The sequence below is a fragment of the Lytechinus variegatus genome, chromosome 1 (genome assembly GCF_018143015.1).
Source record: "Lytechinus variegatus isolate NC3 chromosome 1, Lvar_3.0, whole genome shotgun sequence".
Classification (NCBI taxonomy): Eukaryota; Metazoa; Echinodermata; class Echinoidea; order Temnopleuroida; family Toxopneustidae; genus Lytechinus; species Lytechinus variegatus.
The window spans coordinates 24041074-24068560 of record NC_054740.1 but is presented as its reverse complement, the minus strand read 5'-3'; the positions used below and the strand labels follow the sequence as shown (position 1 = coordinate 24068560).

At 36.7% G+C, this 27487-nt stretch overlaps 1 protein-coding gene across 1 annotated transcript in view; it reads left to right on the top strand.

Annotated features, from left to right (window-relative positions):
- LOC121409666 (TBC1 domain family member 19-like) overlaps positions 1–26190 on the top strand; it is a 54081-nt gene extending 27891 nt beyond the window's left edge. The window contains exons 6-9 of the mRNA XM_041601578.1: positions 11831–11894; positions 13140–13294; positions 23521–23593; positions 25953–26190. Of these exons, the coding sequence (XP_041457512.1) occupies positions 11831–11894; positions 13140–13294; positions 23521–23593; positions 25953–26173 (513 nt within the window). The 3' untranslated portion in view covers positions 26174–26190. The remainder of the gene's footprint in view (positions 1–11830; positions 11895–13139; positions 13295–23520; positions 23594–25952) is intronic.
- Positions 26191–27487: the final 1297 nt, after the last annotated feature.

The window sequence follows — 27487 nt, the reverse complement described above, 5'->3', positions numbered from 1 at the left end:
AATGGATTGAACAAGAGTATAAAGGCTGAACTAATGTTGCAAGAGTGTAACATCAACTGAAACATTTTTTTTTATTGTTTGATTGTTTTTCACTCCAGACCTTCATTTTTTAGGAGCGCGATCACGCCGGTGCTCCTATCGCACTCCCCCACAAAATAAGGAGAACAAAGTCATTGTGAGATCATTACCATAAGTGACATATACAACATGTATGTGAAATACCACTTCAATTGTGAACCACATTGTATGTCCTGCAAATAAGGGTGCAGAGGTCGCCTTCATCAATACATCATGCCATCATGGTTTTTCTTCAACATCAACGAGGGAAAGTCCCTTTTCACGCCTACTTTCCATTCTCTGGGGTCCCTCCTACATATGCAACTGTGTCATTGCAACAGCCTTTTGAAAAAAAGACATAATTTTCGTTGAAAACCAAAAGATCAGGGAAAATCCCTTCTGAAGTATCATGTTAATCTCTTCAATTATTTTAGAAGTGTAGCCCAGAAAGTAATTTCATTTTATCTGTAAAGGGCTGAAAAGAAAAGAAAAGAAAAGAAAAGAAAGAGAGTTCGGATCCCTGAAGCGGGAATTATTGTCAAGATTTGGTAATAATGCTCCTTGGGAAGTCTAGGATTATTATCACAAAATTCATGATGAAATATTGAAAGTTATTTTCATTTGAATGATTTCATCTCTCCGTTTTAAAGTAGAACGGAGTTCAAGATGAAGTATCAAAAGGATACGTGAACGTTGTTAGTTGACTTAGAAAAAAGCCAGACTCCGATACCAGAAAATGGCTTAAACACAAGAATAGTATAGAATAGGGGGGCGGGGGAATAAGCACTTCCATTGAGGAGTGGATACCATGCATGACCATGGTGTTTCGAAAAACACCCTAAACAAGTATTTTCCATGTTCTGCTGAAATTGCACCCCTTTAACAAGTATTAGCATGAAACCCTACCCTTACCAAGTATTGGAAACAAAACCCTCAGCATGTATTCCCTGAATTGCCACCCCTAAATAAATCAAGTACATGTACAACAAAATATTAATTGTTATGTAACGGATGTTGGCTTTACCTCTACTTTCATTAGGTTTACTTTAGTACTACCCCCCACACACCTCGCTAATTGGACCCTCAACACGTAGTGTTGGGGCAAAAAGTGCATCCTTCTTGGTCTTCTTTTACCCATGATACCTTTGCACATTGGACCGTAAAAACATAGTTTTCATAGCAAAATGTATACCCCCTTTTTCATCATTTTAGTGTTTTTGAGACCCTTATTCATCACGAACATAATGTGCCCTATCTTGTACTTTTATAGTTCAGGAAAAAAAAATCATGTACATGTGTAAGAATTTGAGTCTCACCCTTTTCCCATTCTGTATAATATATTCAAAACGATACATAAAAATACCCTGAAAGGTGTAATAATGAAGTTTAATACTTGAATGATAATTGTTTGGATGTGGCAATACATTGTATAATGTTTTTCTGTTGGCTTAAAAAAGGATAAAGAGGAAAAGCATCCAATTTGCAAAATGGAGTTTCTACTACATGTAATACATAAATGTTTCTCGGAGGAACAATTGACCTTTGGATATAGAAAGATAAAGTGGTTAAAACATGTACATGCGCTTTCCTTGCATATTCCATGCATTATTACTATAAAGGTTGCTTTGAGATACTTTTGCTAAAAGCTAATTTAATATCGTCATCTTATGCCACGATGGAAAGGAAGAATTAATCAGCTTTTACCTTGTAATATTGATAACTTTGCCCTTGGAATATCCAAGAAATTGTATTTGTTGGCATCTTCAGATATTTCCATCACATGGTATTTCGAAGAAACTTGTTGATTTTATGATTTTTTTGCAAATTATGTCCACTTTGCATGGTGTGTTGATTACTGTATATTATTTCAAGCCCATCCACAGTGCAGTTGGCATCCTGGAGTATGCAATTAATACACATAATCAGAAGAAGGTCTCTAGTAGATTCATGCTTAACCCTTTAAACCTTAAAAGCCAGAAAGCCGGCTTCACCATGAACGCACATGGACCCTAAAAGCCGGAATACTGGCTTCAATTCATGTGTGACTTGAAAAGCAAGTGTTTGATATGTCAGGTGACCTTTTGTATAAAATGACGTTATCTTTGATAGATTCAGTCGATGATTTCTATTTATAATATTGTTCATAAATTACTTTCATTTGTAAGATTTTATCATAAAAAATGACCAAAATATATTATCCTACCAAGGGGGCTACACTGTAGTGGGATAATACCTGGTGAGTCATGCGTATGCGTAAGCTATTGATGAATTTTACTTCGATCAAAATAGTCATTTCGAGTAAAAATTTGAGATTATCATCAATAAATGGGAAGCTACACGACATCAGCCAGGCCAGGCGGGTTGCTGATGAACAGAGTTGCTGCTGGCATAGGTGGGGCTCAGATCATGAGAGTAGTAGGTCATTTTTTCCAAATATGTATTTCTTCATTTAGGTTGTAAGCTTGATATCAGCAAATAATTAAGGGTGAGGGCTCCGACCATCCCAATTAATTCAGGGTTCAAAAGGTCAAGATATCTTTTGCATTTTATTATGATTCCATTTGCCAAATAAAATAATAATATTAACAATAACACGAAAGAAAAGAGAATTTCAGTACTGATGATGATAACTGGAGCAACAATAATGATGAGACATGTTATTCTGATTAAACTATGCATAGCAGTTAATCCTTTAGATTTATTTCTATTTTAAAGAAGATATTGTGGATCATCTGAACCTCAGGCTAAGTGCCCACATGCAATACATTTCCCTGTAAACTGAGCTTTTTTGTTATCTGGACTTGGATGTAAAGTGTGCATTCTTATCAACAGGAAAATCATCAATTTCGTTCCCCCAAAATCCATCACATTTCAAGCTGCAACATAAATATCAAACTCACATTTTCTTTGGTACATGTAGCATTGTCTCATCTCGGATAATTCCTTGATCATATCATGGACCTAAAGAGGTCCATTTCAGTTCTCTTGGGCCCGAACTCACAAAGGTGTTTTTGAAAACCCATGGTTTAGTCCATGGTTTATGCAGATTTCCTGTATAAATTACGCTTAATTTTAGCGCGTATCAGGTGCGTGTATAAAATATGTCCAATGCTGATGTGCGCTTTTTTCACAGTGCGCCAAGATACGCTATTTTATTCATGAATAAAATAGCATGGATAACCAAGGCAACAGGCGTCAATTTGGCGCACTGTGACAAAAGCACTCATCAACATTGGACATTTTTTAATATACGCAGTAAAATAAGCATACTTTATACAGTAAATCTGCATAAACCATGGACTCAACCGTGGGTTTTAAAAACATCCTTTGTGAATTTGGGCCTTTGGGTGTGAATGAGAGAGAGAGTGAGAGAGAGGGAGAAGGGAGTGAGAGGGTTGGGGGAGATTTTGAGATAAAGAAATGGGATGGAGGGAAGGAGAAGATGGAGAAAGATGGATGGAAGGGTGGAAGGGGTGGAAGGAGTGAGGGAGGGGGGGGGGGAAGGAAGGGGAAGTGAGAGGCGAGGAGAAGGGAGGGGGTGGAGGTAGTGAGCGATAGAGAAATAGAATGAAAGAAAGTCAGGTGCTGCTTGATCAAGAAGGGAGGGGGAAGAAGTGATTGTGGGGTAGGGTGGGAAGGGAGAGAGGGAGTGGGAGATGAAAGGGAAAGGAAATAGGGTGAGAGAGAGAGAGAGGAATAATAAGATTCCATGGGAAGAGAGAGAGAAGGAGGAAAGAAAGTAAAATACTGTTTAATCGAGAAGGAAGGGGAGAGATGTAGAAGAAGGGAAGGAGGAATAGAGAGGGAGGGAAGGGTGAGAGAGATTGTGAGACATACATGTAGGGGAAGGGTAGGGGGATGGAGGTAGAGAGAGAGGGAGAGAGGAAGAGTAAAAAGGAAAGAAAGTGAGATGCTGGTTGACTTTCACCTTTTCTTTCTCAGATAAGTGGTCTTCGGTTTTCCATTGAAACATTGCCTCGTTAGCACCTCGTTACTGCATTCTCGCCACTGGCTAAGAAGTAATGGGCCGCGCCCTGTCGCGGTGAACACCTTATCTCGTAAATCGATGTCATTCTCAATTAATGTCAGCTGGCCTCCCAATCATCATTTATCCAGGTTTAGAAGGGGGACCAGCCTGGCCGACCCAATGTGCTTCACTGCTCAGAGCATGGTTCTTCATTACCGTTTTCAGATGTCCAAAATAATATCATGAATAACTCAAAATAGGTGGTTTCAGACCGCCTCGAAGTTCGCCAGTTCCAGGTATTCTCTGATCGGGAAATTTACCCCGATCAGAAAATACCAGGTATTTTGGTAATGTGAAAGCAAACTACGCGTAATTCCCCGAAAGAAAATACCCGCTAAATAGTAGGTACTTGGCGAAATTACGAGAACTTTCGTGGGGATTTTTCCAAGGTCGCAGGTATTTTGGCGATGTGAAAGCAAATTACGGGAACTTTTAGGCCAGCGTGTCGTTGGGCGCGGCGGCGTGGGTGGCTGCTGGGCTAGTGATTTTGAATCTCGCGCCTTGCCTGCTTATCAGACCATACTGCGCATGCTCGTAACTTCGGGAACTTATCCCGAAGGATGTGTTTCGGGGCGGTGTGAATGCAGAAATAATTAACGGGTATTTTTTAGCCTTAAAAACTTCTCGTAATTTAACGGGGATTCTTGTGATCGAGGCGGTTTGAAACCACCTAATGTGTAGTCATTCCTGCTTTGTCTCTTTTTTTTCCATTTTGTTAGGGTGTATGTTTGCATATCGATATAGGGGGAGGGAGATATACAGTATACATGTAGACCTATTCTAGACTAGTTCTGGATCTTCTTCCAGCCCTTTCCCTTTCTGTCATCTCATTGGAGAAGTTAAATTCATGCAAGCAACACATTATTAAAAAAAAAATTATTGAAAACTTGGGTCTTTCAGTTAATTTAAGAAAAATAATTTCCATGTGAAAAATGTCTATTAGCTGAAACTGTAGCCTCCATCAGTGGCATAATGAGCAAAAAATGTTGAGGGGTCACATATGGCGGGTCAGGCCAAAAAAAACGTTGCAAAAATTTTGAAATTTTTCTTACAAAAATCTAATTTTGTTATAGATTTTGACATAATCTTTATGTAATATTATTTTTCACCCTTCTCTACTTTTGTCTTTTTTGTGTTTTTTTCTCGGTCATGTACAATTTTGGGGCAAGCACCCCCACCCCCCCCATCTGTACGCCACTTGCATCCAGACAATTTGAAAAATGATTTAATCCTATTGATTTTTGCCTTAACCTTGGTGGGGACGGGCATATTTAGATTGATGTCTCCTCAATGGAAGATAACATGTGCATTTATACTGAATTCCAACATTATGTTCCATACATCAAGTTTGTTATAGTCTAGATGATCGGTGCAAAAAATAGAAAGAATTGTTCAGATTATGGTAAAAGCATGAAATTTGGCTGACAGGTAGAGAAAATAGTGCTGAACATTTTTAGCAGGGGGTGCCAACCCGACCTATTCTCGTATAGCAACAGTTGCTAGGTAACATATTTACCTTGACAACCACGTTATTGGGGTGTTATTTACATTTCAAAAACTATATTTTGACTTCGAAGCTCCCATTTTACAATCACATATCAAGAAACATTCCAACCACATATAGCAACAGTTACTAAGCAACACATTTTCCATACCAACTTTAGATAATAATAACCCAACATCTGGACATAATGTTTGAATGAAAGTGGTTAGAAACTTGGTCAATGTGTGACTCTGGAGTGAAAAAAATATACCAGATCCCTAAAAAGTTCAGAGACAGTCCAAATAATTATAATGCCTGCAGGCCTAATCTTATCTAGGTAACAAAATTAATTTCGATATACATAATTTTACTATTTTTGCATACTTTTTACGCACATAACAAAGCTAAAACCCAGACATGAATCATCAATGGGCCATCGAATGTGCAGATAGGATCTCTCTTGTTATGAAACTGAATCAGGGTATTGCAGTAAATGTAGCATGGAACACTCGGAAAAATATCGAACCTTGAGGGAAAACATGGAAAAGGGAAGCTGAAATTTTTTTAACATTAACTAATCGCTCCCAATGAAATGACAAACCTTCTTGGGAAGTAATGGCGAGTAATGCATACGCACTTGTCAGTAAAATTGTGTTATCATATTGACTGACTTGAACAGTAGACCTGAAACAACCTCAAGAATCATTTCCTGTATATGCACTGCAGAGCATGTGCACCTGAAACAGCTAGCTCAAGCATCATTGTCTGTATGTACATTGCGCCTTTTTTTATTTGATTATAATGCTGGACAGTGGATTCATTTATTTTGCAATAGTTTCTATCTAGATAATGAACAAAAAATATTTACATAATGTACAACTGTGCAGTTTCCAGTAGTTTAGGACTGTGTGCACCATTCTAGCGAATGAATAGAACGTACATTCTATGTGTCGCATATGCCTTTACAGAGTTGGGCATATATCTACATGTAGTCCAAAATTTAGGTTAAGACTGTCTGGATTGATTATAAGTCGGTAAAAGCAAAACCACTGTAAAGCATGCATTAAGCTCGACAAAGAATATTAGAGGCAACAGAGGAATACATCAAGAAAGTTAGAGCCATCATCATCTTCGGTGTAACAATGAATTGCTCGTCAATCAGAGTGTGAGAGACATTTCTCCTCGTAATGGCATTATATAAGGTGATAGTGCAATCAGCAAATTTATTTCCATCTGAGTTCTGAGTTGGACATGTAAAAATATATTGAAGGTATTTTGAAGGAAAAGGCATATAGAACTTAATGCTACTGTTCTGTGCTGGCGTTTTGTGGTAGAGTATGGATCACGTCCAGCCAACCTGGGGCCTGTTGTAGAAAGAGTTGCGTTTAAACAGAAGTCCCGAACACGGGTGCTTTATTGGCTGAAAATCAAGTTGCACAAGATTTTTTGAGTTGCGTTTGATCGCAACTCTTTCTGCAACGTGCCCAAACTATCACAAGTGCGTCATATGGTACATCCTGCAAGATCTTTCAAGCAATAATCCATGAAGCTGCAGGATCCCAACCAAAACGCCTGCAATTGGAACTGACTGGTCAAAATCAACTTCTGCGAGAGCTTTCAAGTAATGATACATGTAGATCCCGGAGCAGCAGGATCCAGGCCAACAAGCCTGGAAACAGAACTGATGGTCGGTCCAAATCAACTCTTGGGAGATCTTTAACGTGATGATAAATCCTGAAGCTGAAGGATTGATCCAGGTCAAAACACCTACAACAGAACGGACAGGTCCAAATCAACTTCTGCAGGGTTAAGTCAAGATAGATCAATCATATAGCTACAGGATCCGGCCAACATGACAAGAAACGAAACTGATCGGTCAAAATCAACTTTAGCATGCAGGATCTTTCACGTCATGAGAGATCACAGAGCTGCAAGATTGATCCAAGTCAGAACTCCTGGCGATGGAACTGACTAGTCAAAATCAACTCCTGCACATGGCATTAGGTCCGGAAACGGTATGGAAAGCTAATATGATCTTCATTGCAGGCTTCGAAAGGAAGGGGATAAACAAAGGCAGAGTTTGTTGGCTTTCAAGAGAACGACTACTGTTAGCTAGAGATAAAGTGGTATCCAAGCACTCATTTGAAAATTACTTTTTGGCGGGATTTTGGTGTTTGAAATAATTTCTAACTTAGTTGACTCATTCAATTCTTGGTGGTCATTTTTCATCGCTCCAAGATTAGAGATATTCAACTTATAAGCAGCCATGACCTCCTGGTGAGCTCTCGTAACTGTTCTTCTTACTATTCTTCTCTTGTCAAATGTTGGTTTTGTGGAATTCTTTCCAAGGGCATTGTAGGTGTTATACAGGGTCTTAAAGGATATTCATAGGGCAAATACATAGCCACAAATTTCCAGAATGTCAACAGTTTCCAGACTTTTAATTCTCGATGATACAAATTCAATCAATTTTACCTCTATTGCCAATCACTCAGATAAGTAAACAAGAGGTCTATTATCATTCAATGATAAATGGGTAACTAAATTATATACTAATAACAGACATTAACAAAGTAACCTTAGCTATGAAAGACACCAAATAATTTAAATCGATGGTCGATCTTTTACATGACCATGATAATTATGGTTTCCAAATGGAGAAAAATTGGTGTTAAGGTGCAGCAAGCATTACTATACCAATAATATGGAACCCATAGACATCGTCTTTGAAAATATGAACCATATCATGAGGTAGTTAAATTTGTGCAAGATTTTATGCCAATCAATAATCGTCTATCAATAATCTTACCGTAAGACCTTTAACCATTGGTTGCTACAGAAAACATGTTACATCATCTGGTATTTTGCATGGCCGTATATACATGGTATAATAGTACCTGGGTTGTTGTGATTAATGTATAAATTCTTTAATAGAAAAGATATGGTTCATATGAATTATGATCATGAAAAAATACCCTATAAGAATTGGTTACTGTGGAAAAATTTTACCTAGCAACCGTTGCTATGGTGCTTATTATGTATTCCTAAGGAAAAATTCATTGCATGAGGAATCTATGGGCCAGATTTAATTTCTGAGCTATTCTGAGTAAATCATATTGATCATATTCATCTGAACAATGATAAACAATTTGTTGCTATGGAAAATGGTCCCTTAGCAGCCGTTGCTGTGAATAAATGGATGAAAACTGTTGTGATACAAAGGAACATGCTTTAGATTAAAATTTATGCAACACATCACTCATAAAAATGTTAATTAAGCCCAATAAAGCTCAGTTACTAAGGTAAATATGTTACCTAGCAACCGTTGCTATGTTTGGCAAATTCACATTGGCACCCCCTGCTAAAAGTGATTAGAATAACTTACTCTACCTCTGTGCCAATTTTCATGCTTTTACCATTTTCTGAACATTTTTTTCACCAATCACCTAGACTAAAGTTGTTACAATCAGTGTTGGTTTTTCCATTAAAACACACACAAAGTTTAGTGATTGATCATACCCTTGCAGAGCTACCAAGTCTCACACATTATGCGTGAGACTCAAGCATTTTGGACTCTTGTTCATCCTCAAATCTCTGTCTCACGCAACTATCACAGCCTATCCCCATATACATTGTACACAATGTCTGTGATCTCACTCAGATTTCACAGAAAATCTCACGCATAGCTGGTCTTTGAACTTGGCATCTCTGCCCTTGATTTGCACGATTGATTGTAAATTGTAGTATTATCAATTTTGAAAATATTCTTCTACGATGATTGCTAAGCTTTGTTTTACAGGCCACAGGCGTATCAAATGCTCCGAGCGTCCTCATTTATTCAAACCCTGATTGCATGAAGGAAATCATTTCAAAGGATTCAAGAAACGAACATCAGTTGAACATCAAACACAAAGTGTTGCAATTTCTAAAGAAATTCACTGTCAGATAGTATTTCAGCACAAAAACATATAGATATGGTGGAGCGTTGTGGCCCAGTGGATTAGTCTTCTGACTTTGAAACACGGTCATGATTTCGAATCCCAGCCATGGCGTAATTTCCTTCAGCAAGAAATTATCCACATTGCGCTGCACTCAACCCAGGTGAGGTGAATGGGTACCCGACAGGATTAATTCCTTGATTGCATGAGCGCTGAAGGGCAGCTCGAGCTAAAGCCGGGGTAAGTTTAATAATAACATCGCGCCTCGGAATATAGTATTTCTAGATACATGTTGATGGGGCTACATGTATATAAATGCTTATTTTTAATATTTTTATTATTATCATATGTGAGACTACATGCAAAATAATCATGGTGTTGTGTAGGAGTGGACTTTTATTCATTATAATCCTGTATGTTATATCAAATGAATGTCAGAAGCATCCAAATAAATTGTCTTTTTTATGGAATTTTGTATATATTTTATACAACAAGAATCCACAAAATTATACACCCTTTATCATTCCGCTTGGGTTGTTCAGCGTTCCTGTGAAATATGATCCGTTCATGATATCAAGTCATAATTACATAATATGAAACATTTTGTTGAGAGCTGTATCAAAAGACCTACTTTCCTCTTGACCTCTGTTGGAAATCTTGTCCTCTGTTGGAAATCTTGTCCAGCAATATGATGAATGCAATTTTAAATTATTATCATGAGGATAATTCTGAGAAATAGATATTTATGCACATGGATATCAGTTTCTTTGTGGTTCAGCGTGGAATAATCAAATCGAGGCATACATTTTTATTGCATTGTTGTAGATACATTACACTTTTTCCTTGAAAGTGCCAATTGATATCATGGTCGTCTTTTTCCATACTTTGGAATACAGGCCGCAGAGTATGCACCCATCTTTCACAAAAGACACATGAGGGGATGGCAGAATGTTTGTGTGGTGTTGATGTACAGTGTTCCTTGATCATTAATGTGCACTTGTTACATACATGTAGGTCATGCACAGAGTTCATATAGAAATGGGTTTTGATGGCTTGTGAAAATTCAATATTTTATTTTTAAACTTGATTTATACATCCTCATGTCCATGTATTTGATTGAAGTGATTTTTTTTGTGAAGTAATATTGAAAAACAGATCAAACATACTAAAAATCACAACACCTCTCTGCAAAGAAAACAGGGGTCAGCTGTATTGTTGCCTCCAAAAGTTTTAGAGATTAATTTATATTTTCTGCAAAAATGTTGCAATGAACTACATTGTGAATAATGTTCATAAACTTAAGTTTAATTTCAAATCCAAATATCCAAGGTGACTTGTTATGTCTAGGACTGTATGATATAGGTCATGTAATCTTTTCTTATATCTTTTATTTCCCTAACTGAAAATTTCTTGCTTTTTGATTGGTCGAGAGCCCTTCATGTGACTAATCATTCCTGTTGTCTTTCTTTTAGTCCTGTGATTAATAATCATCCAAAATTTAATTTTACAAGGAAGTGAGAACAAAGGACTAATTGAATATGAGTAATCTAATTTCAATGTATTTGGTGGTCCATGTCTTTATCCTGAAAAAGTGAGGTAGAAAAGAACATCATTTAATAATTGGAATGAAATTCTGCTCCAGTTTAACAAGTCACTGGCTCATTTTATAATAATTACAATTCAGTATGTCCATATCTACCCAAGATCAGCGAAGGATGGTAAATGTCTTAGTTAATTACCAATCTTTTTCTTTTCTTTTCCTCCCCTCACCTCTCCCTAACCACCCTCTCTTTCACATGGAATTTCTTCCTCTTTGTATGCTCCTGACCATTATTTAAATTTCTCTTTCGTTCTACATTCAACATTTCTCTATCCTCTCAAACTACTTGAATTTTCTTGTGATCTTTGTATCGTGAAACATTGAATTTATGCATTTACCTGTGTATCTTTCTCTTGTCTTTCTGTCCCATTTTTCCTACTCTCTCTCTCCCTCTCTCTCTCCATTTCCTTCTTATCCTTGCTCCCTCTTTCCCCTCCTCTTCTGTTCTCTTTCTATCTTTCTTCACTCACTCCTTTTTACTGCCATCTCTCTTCTCTCTTTTCTCCCCCTCTCTGTATAATTTTACTGCTCTTCTTTCTTTCTTTCTTTCCTTCTTTCCTTCTTGCTTTCTTGCTTTCCTTCCTTCCTTTCTTTCCTTCTTTCCTTCTTGCTTTCCTTCCTTCCTTCCTTTCCTTCTTTCCTTCTTGCTTTCCTTCCTTCCTTCCTCTATGTCTTTTCTTTCTCTATCCCCCTCTCTCTCTAACTCTTTTTCTGCCTCATTACAGAGACCACTATCAGAGCAGAATGAACTCAGATCCCACTGGAATGAACTTGGAACTGAGGAGCCAGGTAGGACGTTAGTTTAACATTCCCCTTTGCATTCATAAAAACTGGGGAAAAAAAAGCTTGATCCACTATTACTGTTTGCAGACAATACAGTGTGTAGACCATGTGCACTGTGTTAACTAGTTAGCACAAGTAAAGGTATGTTCATTGTGAGTTATCATTTCTTTTCTATGAATATCGAGGAAGGATATCCTGAATAATAATATCCTGCAAATATGTGCTCGTCAAATGCCTTATTTTCAAAATACAACAAATAACAGGTCCGTACATTTCCGGACTTCTGTGTTGATACATATAAAATCTTTGGAAGAGTTAATTGACTCTGATAACATACTAGTATTGAGATTCCAATGATGTATACATACCATTTTAAGTGCATTTAAATAGTCTTTTACAATTATTTTCTGGCAGTTTACTCCATCATTCAAAATCATGACCAGAAAGTATTTCATGTTAAACGTAAAAATGATGAAACGATAATGATGGTAATACATGTAGCACTGAACAGCAATTTTCCCAAGATAATAAATCCTCAAGACCCAGTTTATTTCACTTTATTTCACTTTAAATCAGTTTTGAAGACACCCCTCAATTTTTTCAGGGTTCAATAAAGGCATATCCCTGTCCATTACCTTATTACACCCCCAAACCGCCGTACATGTATGCAGAACAGGGGAAAAATTGCACGGGGTCTCTGGGTGGTTTCACCTAGTTTGCTGTGCAAACCCTTCACTCAAGTAAAGGGTCTGAATTGCAGCCTATTCATGTCTTGTGTACTGAAGACTCTCTCGCTCATAATTGAAACAGCAAGTTTTGTATGTGCTAGTCTTTGCGTGGAGACACACTTGTTGATCAAAGTTTCAATCAGGGTCTGTGTCTGCGTACTAGATTTCACCCCCAAAATGCTCATAAGAGCCCTGGAAAATCCCCATTCACCTCCATGTTAAAGCTTAACCAATGCAGCAGATTTAGGCAGTAGATTGTGAAAATTCCCCCTCCAAAAAAGAAGAAAATTATGTTCCTGCTTGATGCAGAATATGAGGATTGGTATTTATTTATTTATATATTTACCTATTTATTTTTATTTTTTTAATTTATTTATTATTTATTTATTTATTCATTCATTCATTCATTCATTCATTTATTTATTTATTTATTTATTCATTTATCCATCCATCCATCCATCCATCCATCTATTTCTTTATTTACTGGTTTATTCATTTATTTTTTTAATCATTTTTTTTACAGATTTAGGCAACTTTCGACCAGTTTATGGACCAAAGGACTTTTTGGATATGCTCACAACTATCAAACATCCCAATCTTGCCTCAAATGGCCAAACATCATCACCACAATGGGGATTGATATATCTACCTCTAAAAGTCAAGACACTGCCTCAGTTAGTGAGTAGTTGCTCTTTTTTTTCTACAGCACTTCTTGGAATGCTGCCCAGGAAGTCAAGAAGGTGAACATACATGTATTGTGTGTTGCCAAGCCCCCCCCCCCCCCGATAATGGGATATTAATATCTGTTAAGTGTTCTATGTCTTTCATATGTATCAAGAACAGTTTTGCAGATTTGATATGTGAGCATATTGTATCTCCCAAATGACCTTGAAAAAAAACAGAATTTGATTGGTATTTTGGAGTTGGGTATTTGAAATCTCATGAAAAAAACAGTTTGATTGACAGGGGGGTTAACTGAAAGATGGAGTAAAAATGAGATAGCATTTTCATTATGAAGCTTCATATTATGAGATTAGAACTAGAGTATTTGCTTCGTTCTATCACCTTCTTTGATAACTTCATCAGTCACGGCGCATTTCCTAACCTAAATCTAGATAGAAGTGAGATTGAACAAGAACCAAGAATCAAAAGTTTGCATTGTGTGTTGTGAACACTGTTAGTTTGAAATCTTTATTTTCTCAGATGAATATAATCTTCTTTTTTGCTTTCTATCTTTCTTTCTCTTTGTTGTTCTTTCTCTTTATTATTCTTTCTCTTTGTTATTCTTTCTTTCTCTTTGTTATTCTTTCTTTCTCTTTGCGATTCTGTCTCTTTGTTATTCTTTCTTTCTCTTTGTAATTCTTTCTGTCTCTTTGTTATTCTTTCTTTCTCTTTGTAATTCTTTCTTTCTCTTTGTTATTCTTTCTTTCTCTTTGTTATTCTTTCTTTCTCTTTGTTATTCTTTCTTTCTCTTTGTTATTCTTTCTTTCTCTTTGTTATTTTTTCTTTCTCTTTGTTATTCTTTCTTTCTCTTTGTTATTCTTTCTTTCTCTTTGTAATTCTTTCTTTCTCTTTGTAATTCTTTCTTTCTCTTTGTAATTCTTTCTTTCTCTTTGTTATTCTTTCTTTCTCTTTGTTATTCTTTCTTTCTCTTTGTTATTCTTTCTCTTTGTTTTTCTTTCTTTCTCTTTGTTTTTCTTTCTTTCTCTTTGTTATTCTTTCTTTCTCTTTGTTATTCTTTCTTTCTCTTTGTTATTCTTTCTTTCTCTTTGTTATTCTTTTTCTTTGTTATTCTCTTTCTCTTCATTATTTCTTATTTTTTGTGAATCATGCAATCAATTGTATAGCTTTGTGATAACGTTTTAAGAGAAAAAAAAAAGTTTTGAAATAGATATTGAGCATAATGTGTGTTTGAGAGAGGGAGGAGGGAAGGGGGGGGGGTAGGGCGTAGGGGATGGGTGGAAAGATGGCAAAATTAGAAATATTAGAGAAGTTTGTCAGCAGTGAAATTACTTAATGATGCGCCATGCCATACTTCACAGCTCATTTCTCATAGGCATTGTATTTGCTCATAACTTTGCTCCTTGTACTCTTTAATAAAAGAGGAGGCACTGACCTCCACGATTTAATACTGGTCGGAAATCAACGCTTTGGGACAAAACTGGACTGGACAATTCAAAATCAAACTTCAATAGAAGATGTGATCACCACTGCGTCTTCTTTTGAATGGTTGGGATTATCGTGCAAGCTTCATCTAAGGTCATAACACTCTTGTGGGCCTTCCGGATAGGAAGAAATTTTTCGTCGAGGGATGACTGAATGAGGTATATTATAGGAGCTTTCAGACCAGCTTGAAAACCAAAATTACCCGCTATTCCGTGAATGGGAAATCTACCCCACTCCCAACTTGGATCAATCCCCATCCAGGTTTTTATTGCGAGTCTGCTACTCATTCCGTACCAGGGAAAAAAATACATGGGGGCTAGGAGCGAATGCGCCCCTGAGATGCCCAAAAGAGCCTTGCTAAACTAATAAAGAACACCTTTAAGTTCCTATAGTATCTAATATGTGATATACCGGGTAATACAACGTATCAAAATTGGGCTGGTAGGCTCAAAAAAGGAGCCCGGGAAATAAATGTATTAAAATCTGCAGGAAAATATGGAGATCTAGTGGGTGTGAAGCCACCTGAGCTACGACTTTTTTTTTTAAAACTGAATGGCGTCTTCTACATTTCCCACAAACATTACCCCCATGATATTTTAGGTACACAATAATTTTGAGAATTCAAAGTTTTGGGTTTTATTTGCAAATGCTCTTTTGAGCACTTTTGGGGCAAAATAGCCCCAAACCATATTTTTTTTGTCCCAGCTTGCAGCTAGAATACAAAGGTGAGAATCTCATGAAACAAACAACCTCTATTTAATAAAGCTACGGAAATCCTTGTATCTCATTGACTCAGATCAAATTAGTCAGTGAAAATCTTTGACTATTTGAGTTTAAACATTAACTTGCATGATCTGACCAGTATACAGTAGCATTATAGGCCTTAGTTGACCTCTTTAATAGCTGTCCATTATGAGAGAAAAAGACAAGGCTAGAAAATACGAACAGTACATGTACATGTGTTAATGTGAAAGAACAGACATGAATGCACCCTAGAAGGGAGTAGAGAGAGAGGGGGGGGGGGGGGGGGTAAAAACACCAACTGATTAATGACAACGAATCACTGAAATCAAACCTCTCAAAGATGAAAAAAGAAGAGGGAAGGAAAAGGGGGGATAAGAGAGATCGGATGACGGGAATGAATTGAGCCTTTATGAGGAGGAAATTGCTCTGTTGGCAAAGCATGAGGGACAGAGAGACGCAAAAGAGTGCTAACCTTTCGAAAAATCATGACTTTTTGTTACCCAATCTCGGATTCTACGACTATTTTCCCACATCAGATGGGCCATCTAGTCACGCACATGTTCTGCTAATATTTGCTTCCAGACGGCTGGCGCTTTCACAAGGGCTGTGTCACATTGTTCGCTTTTAATTTTCAAGATTTTTATTTTTATTTTTTTAGTATTTTCATCTATTCCTTCATGGTGTTGTATTTACAAGTCTTGGTTTCCTTCGGAATGCCTGGTACATGTATTTGTCTCAACCAATCTGATAGAGTGATTTAATGGATGTTTTCTGTTGTTTTTTTTTAATCTGTGTCTCTCCAGTGACCTTTTCTGATTTTTTTTTCCATTTCTCTCTCTCTCTCTCTCTCACACTCTTACAATGTCTCTTCTTCCCCTCACTCATGTACATGTATAATTGCATCTCTCTAATTGTCACCCCCTCTCTCCCTCTGTTTTATTCCTTTCTCTCCTTTACGTCTTTTTGTTTTATTTTTTCTTTCTTTCTCTCTCTCTTACTCTCACCGTCTCTCTCACTCTGAGGGCATGGGAGTTCAGCTTTAAAGTTCATCTCATGTTTTTCATTTTTTATCTTCAGCTTGTTTTAGTTTTTGTGTGTGAATTTCCATTGAATAATGATAATGATGTGTTTTTTAGTGTATAAAATCAACTTTTTTCAACTCTCTTTTATTTGTGGTTACTTACAGTGGCCCTGCCCTCCCTCTCTTTCCATTTTTATCCATCTTTCCATCTACATATACTCTCTATTCCCTTTCCCCTGCACGATAATCAATCAGTTTTTAATTGCAGCTCTGTTTTGAAAAGTTCAGCCCATTTCAGCTATGCATTTTTCCCCACGTACCTAACTGCTAAGCATCAATCAAATCATCCCTTTCTTGATGTAAGTTAGAGACTGAAGTCAACTGAATGATACTGCAAGATAAGATGCATCTCAGCTGCTAGGAATACAGATAGTCAATATTCATGAATTCTGCAATTCTTTCAGTTAGGGATTTTAGGGATCTGCCATTAGTTTAATTACACTCTCCCTGAGGCTACCATGTATGCTATTAAAGCTGTCTATTGAAAAGAAACTGTGTTTGTTGTTGTTGAACTCGGTATGAATAGGTACATGTATTTATATGGAGACTGCAGTGGGCTGAAAATGGAAACGTGGTTTGAAGAAGGTTATGAACCAGTAAGATTTCAAATGCAGCCTAAATGTTTAAAGCTTTGGTGTTTCACACAGATTTAAGTGTGACTTTAATAGAGTCGCACTTAAATTTCAGTTGCTTGTGGTATAATGCATCACCATACTTGTCAGATCATGTGCATGGGAGATGCACTACCGTGTATCCATCAATTAGATTACACGTTAAATAATAGTGCATTGGCATGTAAGCATGACTTTAAGTGACAATTAACTCTTTTGAAACATCTACCCTGGTTATGTTAATAGACTAATGCATGCATGGTTTAAAGGGATGCTCTGGGCTGAAAATATTTATATCTGAATAAATAGAGTAAAATTCACAGAGCAAAATGCTGAAAATTTTATTGAAATCGGATTACAGGTAACAAAGTTAAGCAATATTTTGTGAAGACAGTTATATGCACTTCGTCAAGAATATTCATTGGGTAGGCTGATGATGTCACATCCCCACTTTCCTTTTTCTTATGTTCTTACATGAAATTATATTTGTTTCATTTTTCCATACATGTGGAAACGATGTGTCTCCATTATGAAATAAGTTGCAGCAATAAATAATTAATGCACTTAATCAGTTGTCAATCCAAGTGTCTTAATTCTTAGTAAAAAAAATTGAATAAACCTGATTTCAATAAAATAAAATACAAAAGAACAAGTGGGGATATGACATCATCAGCCCACCTAATGAATATTTATAAATACATGCATAGAACTGTTTCAATTTTGCAAATCTTTAAACTTCAATAAACTCGTTATTTGTCATACAATTTTGATCGAATTTGCAGCATTTTGCATTTTACTCTATTTATTGAGGTATAAATACCTTTTGCCTGGACTATCCCTTTAAGTCCAAATTGACTCTTTATTAAGGAGCAAGTGCTCTACATGTATTACAGCGTATGTTTTTACAATTTTTTAAAACGTTTTAGAATAGCATTGTTCCTGAGAGCTACAATAATTAGTACTTCATTGGATTATTTCTGAAAATACATGTAGATGTATACATGTACATTCCAAACGAAGATGGATGATGCTATAAGTATAACATGTAAACATGACTAGCATGTTGGCTTAAGATTTTAAGAGATAATCAGTGTGAATGCACGCTTTTAGTACATTTAGCTATAAACCCCTTTTAGGATCGAAAGATTTTTTTAAGTTGTTGATATCTATTATTATTATTATTTCATTCGGCACTTAATCAAAAAAACAAAACAGCATGTACAATGCAAGATTATGAAATAGTATAAAAATACAAATAGTTTTTAGACCCTTTTTCACCCAACCGGGTAGCCTGGGTAGGGAATAGGTCAACTTAAGGGCCATGGCCCACAGGCCTTCCCTCCAAAATCCACCAAATGTCGTGACTGAATTTTGTTTGCACTCCGGTGTTTTCAAAATGTTGTAGTGAAACGGGTTGAATAAGATGGGAAATGTGATCAAAGTTCGGAAATGATAAAAACCTTGTTAAAATATGATAATATGCCAGTGAAAAACTGATGAACTGAAACTTATTGAAAGAGATGTAAAAGAAATACAGTCAGGTAAAGTTGCAAGAATGAACAGAAATTACTGTTTTGTAGCTGTTTCCTAAAATTTCATGTAATCATTCCTATGTCTAAATGACAATAGATTCAGTTTTCTAGTTTTCTTGTATTTTTAAATAGATACAAAGTGGTGACAAAACTCAAAATTTCCCACCATGATACTAGAGGTAGCATTGATTCATGTACATGTGACAAACTTGTTATTTCAGCACATTTGATGTTCATTTATGTAACCCGTCCTTTATTCATTTGTACCTGTTCTACCCTATGTCATTGCACAAATTGCATTTCACTGAGCTTCATCAGCAAAGCTTTTTTTTCTCAAGAAATTTGATCAGTTTGATCAATTTGATCAACAACCCCGGCCTCCTCAGGTCATTTTCATTGGAGTAAACAAGCTCAAGATGAATGAACAATACTGCCTCAAATTTGTTCAAAACCCGATTGTTGTGAATAAATCAATGTCCCACTTGCACCAAAAGTTGTTTATAGTGTATTATGTTTCATTTTCACCTTGCATTGTAATCATGTTAGAGGTATTAACCCCTGCTTCAAATATTGTCATCTACATCACTGAGCCACAAGGCTACTTTGTTACCCCAATGCCCTTTTTACACAGGATTTTCTTAACCCCGGACTATCGCTAACCCCGTACTATCCTTAACCCCGTACTATTTTTTTTTCCTTTTCACACATGCCAAATTGTTATTGCTAACCCTGGATAAGGAATGCTTGCTTTTTACACACGAAACTCGCTAACCCCGGACTAGTGGTTTTTGTCGATCATTCGTAGTACAAGTGCTTCACTCGTACACTTTTTACACACGCTACAATTTCCTTAACCCCGTACTATAGGTGGGGCCAAATTGCCATTTAGCCCCACCTATAGTACGGGGTTAAGCTTAGCCCACTTTCGTTTTACACATGCGATCTTAACCCCGTACTATTGCTCTTAGCACCGCAATTGGTGGGATAACCCTGCTTTTTTGCAGGGCCAAATAATCCCGTACTATAGGTGGGGTTAGCCCACTTTGCAAAAACGCTGTGTAAAACGAAAGTGGGCTAAGCTTAACCCCGTACTATAGGTGGGGCTAAATTGCCATTTAGCCCCACCAATAGTACGGGGTTAAGGAAATTTTAGCCTGTCTAAAAAGGGTATTAGTTTATTCAAAGTTCACAATTTTAACTATAGCAGCCACATCTTAAAACGTCTTTCAGTTTCATGCGCTTTATCCTTTTCCACCCGAGTGAGGCAATATTAGTGCTCAATGATAATAATAACAATAATAATAATTGGCATTTATATAGCGCTTTATCAACCTACGACTGCTCTAAGCGCTTCACAATTATTATTACTTGGTCACTGGATTCATAGCATTTCAAGCAGCCTGTAAGGCGCACACTGGCTAAACCAACCACAATGATGGTTGTTTCCTACCGGTACCCAATTAGCACCTGGGTGAGAGTGGCAAAGTGTGGATTGACGCCTTGCCAAAGGACGCTAGGCCATGGTGAGATTCGAACACACGACCCTCTGATTACAAGGCGAGAGTCAGAACTGCTACACCATGGCAATTCCACTTAATGATTGATTAAGTTTTAGCTACGGAATATGCAGTCTGTGGCTGCAATGTTTCTGATAAGAGCCCATTGGCCAGAGCACGTAAATGCATCAATTTTGCTAAAAATCATGTGTGTTGCTTCTCCTAAATTTGTGGACTGATTCTGAACAAGGTGTAGATGTTGAGATCCAAGGATGGATTGGAACACATGAACCTCTAACCTAAAGGTGTGCAAAAGAATCACCACACCATGGTGCTTCCACAATTACATAATACTTATAATAATAACGGTACTCAGGGTAGCCACTTCAGTTTCGAAAACTGTTCTCACAGCGGGCCCTGCTATTATTATTACCCGGCTAAGCTAGGCTACCTATTCGGTGCACAGCTTTTTGAGGAATTACTTCCTGCCGGTACCCATTTTCCTCACCTAGGTCAAGTGCAGCACACTGTGGATGAATTCCTTGCTGAAGGAAATTACGCCGTGGCTGGGATTTGAACCCATGACCCTCTGTTTCAAAGTGGGAGACTAATCCACTGGGCCAAGATGCTTCACATGTAAGTCAAGCCCATTCAAAATAAATCAATGTCCATGGCCAGAATTAATGGGCTGTCATTGAAACTTAGACTGATGAAAACACTGTAAAAAAATACCCCTTTGATGTCATATTCTGACATCATGAAACGATACAAGTATGATTGAAAACACCTTATTTCACCAAACTCTCCTTGTTTTTTTTCCTCCAAGGGAAATTTGACCCATAAAATATCACATGACAAACACCATGCATCTCCTATGGCTTAAATCCTATCATCTTCTTTTAATCTCATGACCCGAGGGAGGATTAGCTTCTGTGAGATCAAAAACATCTTCATTTAATTTGTAATCCTCCCTTGCCCGAACCTGCAGCGTATTGATGTTGGTTATTAAACACCAATTTCATATCCCAATGAGACCTGTTTATCTGATGCAGTTGGCGAGAGTGTGGAAAGACCCCTGGATTCATGTATTTTTTCTTTTTCTACATAGAAACTAAGAATTCATTTTGTTCATTAAAGTTATCGGTTTCTGAGCTGGGCGGTCAAAAATTAAATCATGCAAGGTGAATCCTTGAAAATGCAGTGATGTTAATGCTTGTAAATATGTGGCCATGCCTTTATTGCAGTTCTGGAAAGTCTCTTCGGGAACTAAAATGAATCTTTTCTCTGCATACATAAAGGTTAAAGGAGGTTGGGGTGGGACCAGTGGTGGAGGTGGGTGGGGGGGTACATGGGAATCACTGCCCTTACATGTATTTCATTCAAGTTCATTGACTGTCTTGATATACATACATCCTCTCATTTTGGATAATATTTTACAACTGTCACGATATGTGGCGTGCAGTACCAGGTTGCGTGATGTACATCACTAACAGCTGGCAATGAAACAGCTATCTCATGAAGTTAATATTTACCTTGGCTCTTGACTTTTGTGCCGTACATTTTCTTTATAAGCTGATTTGTAAGTTTTAATACGAGGATTTAGGATGTGATGAGAACTTGTCCACCCACATACATGGAACATTCAAGTATTATTTCTATTCGGGCATTAAGTTGTGCTGCCATTCCATATTTTTCGAGATTTACTCTAAAGCACGGTGCACGCTTCTTGATTTGTTTTCATCCGATATTGAAAGAAATGGAATAGTATTTGATACGATCATTGCAACTTGTGAAATATTAACTATTAAGATATCAAATAGTGGTGTGAGCATGTATCAATTTGAAAGTCTAAGTTTCATCATGCTATTGCAAGCCTCCATGTACAAAAAAAGCAAATTTAATCTAGAATCATAGTGACACCATAGTATTCTTGCAAACAGTACAATTTGGGTTTTACTCTGATCACTATAAGCTTGCGTTGAAGATTTTTATTTTAATTTTTCTCATAACACTACCCCAAACATCAGATATCTCAAGTTATGTTTATCTTTTAAACATTCATGTTTTTTACACAAAATAATAATAAAAAAGATGGGTTCTACTTAAGATTGCATAAAGTGCTGAACAAAAAAAGAATGAGAAAAACTAATAAATAAAGAACAAAAATGAGCGAATAACTGTTAATTTTACTTGGTGATTGCATCACAAGTTGAGAAGAGAAGCTCATTGTATGTGATGTACATACATGTATCTACCCTATGTCATCTTCATCATTATTATTAAAAACATGTTGAATTAAATATCCTTCATCAATGACCAATACAATTATTCCAAGGTTTCTGTTTTCATTTACACCAGTTGAAGTAAAGTAAGCATTGTTTATTCTGCCTCTTTCTGTAACTATAAATATTGTATGTGGGAAATTTGAAAAATGTAACCTTGTAATACATGCTACTTTCATCAACAGGGTTCCCAGCCCATCAGGGAAAATTATTTTACTTTTTTCCAGTCAGGGAAAAATCAGAGAATTTGATTGTTAATAATATCTCAAATCTGGGAAAAATCAATGAATTTTGATTGGTCCAATGTCGAAAGCAAGGTAGTCATTCAGACTCTGTTATATTTTGTTGCATATCAAACGAACATCCATTGAATTGCTGGTTATGGTGACATTTTTTGTGTTCTTTTTTACATGTATTTCACTGCTACAACTTGAAAAACATGTGTAACTGGCAATTGTTTTGAATAATTATCAGGGAATTTTTAAACTTCATTAGGGAAAGATCAGGGAATTTTGTTTTCTTGAAAAGCTGGGAACCCTGCACCTATTAAACTTACAGGTATAATAAGTAGTAGGTAGTCTTCACTTGTAATCCCTGAGCATCATATTTGAAAACTGCTAATTTGATGAGTATACCGGTAGTGGTTATTTTGTAGGAGGAGTGCAATGTCAGACTGAATTGAGAGCATATAAAAATCATCAATTTTTTTCTGGTTCCCTACTGGAAGGTAAAGGAAATTGCCCTTTAAAGTTGCAGCAATATAGAGGGTCTTGGCTTGTTTTTTTTAGCAATGCAAAATCAGTCCGGGCTAGAAAGGGCCAGTCATTTTGATCAATCATTCACAATCATCTGAAAATTAATCTTTGAAAAGCTTTCTCAAAGTGGCCTGTCATTCACATCGCTCACATGTGTCTTTGACATGATTTGAGAGTTATATGCAAATATTGACCATCTCTAATTGAGTTTGTCTCTCATTAATACCCCATGTGCAGCAAGAGGAGTATAAGGACCTATCTCCGAAGCAGCGGCAAACAGGCGTAGATGACACATCGGATTTCCCCGGAGGTGGGTACAAGAAGTTTTTTGTTTATTTAAAGGAAGGGAACACGGGAGTACAGGGGTAGATATCAAAAGGGCTCTATGACTGGTATTTGTAATGCAGTGATTAAAGGGGAATGAAACCTTTGGATCAAGTAGGCTTGTGTCAAAACAGAAAAATCAAAGAATAAGAACAAAGAAAGTTTGAAAATTTGAATATTGAATCTCTAATGATATGGAGATCCTCCCATTGGCAACATGGCAAGGATGTGTGATGTCACACATGAACAACTTTCCCTTTGATGGACTATGAAATACCCTGAAAATGTGTCTTTTTGCTTTTTCGTATGGTGATACAAACTCTTTATCCAAGATGTATTCTTTAAAAATCTGTATTACATGCCCTCCTATAGAAAGAATACATGTTCTACTGATAGATGTAATAAAAGAGGCAATTTAAGTGAAATATATATTAAAGTAATGGGGAGAGTTGTTCAAGAGTGACATCACACATCTTTGTCGCATTGCCAATGTGAGGATTTCCATAGCATTAGTGATCGCAATATTCAAAAGCCCATAACTTTCTCATTATTTGTCTGATTTTTCTCAAACTTTCGTTGATCTGTGTCTTTGATTTTTCTGTTTTCACACAAGCTATCTTGGTCCAAAGGTTTCATTCTCCTTTAACCTGTTGACTACTGAATTATGTGATTTCCATAGGCTTTGTACAGCGATCACCTGGTTCCAGTAGGAAACGGGTTAACATTTACAAGTGCATAAAGTTGTTGAGAGAAGAAAAGAAATAATTGTTGCACTTTCATATACAACATTGCCTTGTATCTATTTTACCCTTCACAAAATACAAAGTGCAATATTAAGTTTGACTGTCTGCATGCGTGTCTTCCTGCGTAGCCATTCGTTTCTTGTTTCAAGAAATAATGTGGTTGATGTGAATCATTAGTGTGGGAGAAACTGTCACACTTAAAACTCACATGGACAGAGAAAAAAGGAAGTGAAAGTTCATTTCTTGTGGGGTTTTATTTTTCTTGGCGATGAAATCTTTCCAGAGAGAGATAAAGAGAGAGCACTTTGACAGTTATTCAGATCATGAACTTGTATTCCTTCAGTGAGAAACCTGCAAGCAATTACCGAGCATTAGTGAAGGTAGTCATAGACTCCTTAAAAGAATGATAAACCACCATGTCATTACCGAGCATTAGTGAAGGTAGCCATGAACTGCTCTACATGTATTAAAGGAAACAAAAACCCAAGGAGAGAAGCAATCTTATTGGAAAGAGTAAAATGAGAGGAACAATTTAAAAAAAGTTTCATCAAATCGGTTTTGAAATAAGTATTAAAGTTATCAACATTTAAAAAGTCTTGTTGTACTTTCAATAGGGATCCTCAAATTGGTAAACATGCTTCAAAATGGCTGATTTTGTGGACAACTCTCCATTTGTTTTGTACACAAATTTTCGGATTTTCCCCTTTATTTTACATATTTCACATTAACATAATTATGTGGAGTGAATTATATTTCCCATGACATATTTTGTGTTCATGAGGAGGCAAGATGCAATTTGAAAGTTAATGAGGAAAATCAGAAAATTTGTATACAAAACAAATGGAGAGTTGTCTACAAAATCAGCCATTTTGAAGTACATGTATGTTTGCCAATTTGAGGATCCGCTAGAAAGTTCAACAAGTGTTTTCAAACTTTCATAACTTGCTTATTTTATAACAGATTTTGATAAAGCAAGTTCTAGATTGCTCCTCGCATTTTACTCTTTCCAATAAGATTGCTTCTCTTCTTGGGTTTTTGTTACCTTTAAAGGGGTACTCCAGGCTGAAAGTAAGAAGATTTGAACAGATGAGGTAATATCAGACAAGTATTAAACACTGACATTTCATCAAAGTCAGACAAGGGATAAACAACGTTCTGACATATTAAAGCTTTGCATTACATGTAGTTTAGTATAACGGTTCTATGCATGTACTCATATATGCAGTGAGGAAGCTGATGTCATATCCCACTTTACATTGAATATTCCTTTGTATTTTGTTCTATGAAAACTATATAAATTCATATTTTGTCCATCAAGAATGAAAAAACAAAATCAATTGACTGTTGACAACTGATTAAATGCATAAGGCATCTTTTGCTGTTACCTATTTTGTTACAAGAGAGTGTCATTCATGCATGTATGAAACAAAATGATGTATTAATACTTCATGTAATAGCATATTCAAGAACAAAGTGGGAACATAACATTATAAGCCAACCTAATGAATGTACGTGATAACGTGCTTATGTAACTGTTTTTCACAAACTATTGCTCGACTTTAAAATTAGAAAAAATTCTTTGTTTATTGACTGATTTGACAGAGCTGTTTGACGGAGAAAGGATGAAGCTAGGGAGACGCGTCATCCAAGCAAACCACACAGCAGTGGCTCAGCAGTATGCCAAGAGTGGCTGCCCCAGTGGGCTCAGGGGTCAAATCTGGAAGCAGATCCTTGGAGTAGCGGTCGATGATACGGTAAGTTTATGGGCAGCCTACTTTCAATGTCCGGTTTTCTTTCTTTGTGAAAGTTTGTTTGTGGAATGACTTCATATTGCACAGTACTATTGCTACCTCTGGAATGTTCATTTCTTAATAGACTCTAGTACAGATCCTGTTCCACAATGCCAGTATTGGTACGATTTGGCAGGAGCAGGGAAAATAAAAACTTTTCTCAGGAGTTGGCATGAAATAGTTTTACAGTACTTTGTCAAGTGGAACAGGATTTTATTTTACGTCCACATGCTGCTGTTAGTACATCAGGGTCCCGTAACACAAAGGTTAGCGATTGATCGTACACTTGATTTTTACGATTGATTGTACATTGTAGTAAATGGAATCAATTGTAGAAAAATGTTCTACGATCATTGCTAAGTTTTGTGATACTTTTGGTCATCTCATGACTGCGCACAGTGTCATAAATACCCTTCTTGCTTTCCCTCTGATTCAAATGTTTGCTTTTCTGATTTTAGGAAAATTGGCATGAAATTTCAAACATGTTTTATAAAAACATGTTGATCTGAATAAATGTGAATGAATGTAAACTGTGATATGTCAAAATTACTTTTTGGGTGACTTATTATTTTGGATTCCCAGCTGGTATTCATACACAGTACTTACATGTATTACTTTGTGAACTGAAACAAATCTATTGTTTGTTTCATGGAATAGGAAGGTTTTTTCCTTCTGCAGTGTCCAAGGAATAAACAGAAGTTTCCACATATTTGCATATGCCCATATACATGTACATGTATCTTTGTGGAAGATGGACATAAGGGGGTAGGGGGGTAAGTGTGTGTGTCACACTCCCAATATGTTACACTGTGGTCATCTTTATTACCTTATGCTGTATCTACTCACTTGTACTTTTTCTTCCTTCGCATGGCATGCCCCTCACAGTTAGAATGTTACAAGCATTTTTCGGGGAAAAAGCAAGTTCACCGAAGTGCAGTTCTTTCTTTTTCTTAACCCCACTCAAAGTATGTCTTGTGCTCCGAGGTACTAATGAAATATTCATGTCGCAGAACAAGATCCGGTGTGTGGGATAGGGTTTCTAAAGTTGTGCCATCTGTATTTTTTGCGAATCAAATTAGAGAGAATCTTCAAGGATGTTGGGCAGGGGCGATGCACCTCTTTTTCGCTGATCGGCTGCTTTGTCCCTTGTCAAATGCAGCATCGTGTGACAAAACCGATGTGTACTGAAGTTTACGTTCTTGTTGTATAGGAGGTTAAGGTACATAAGCAGTCATGAAAATGCCCCCAGGCCGGAGTAGTTTCACAATGATGTTTTGCTCACTGAATTGTGCTTGCCTCTTCTAACCTTGCCTTGGGCATCATGTCCGCTCAAGACAGTGAGGGTTG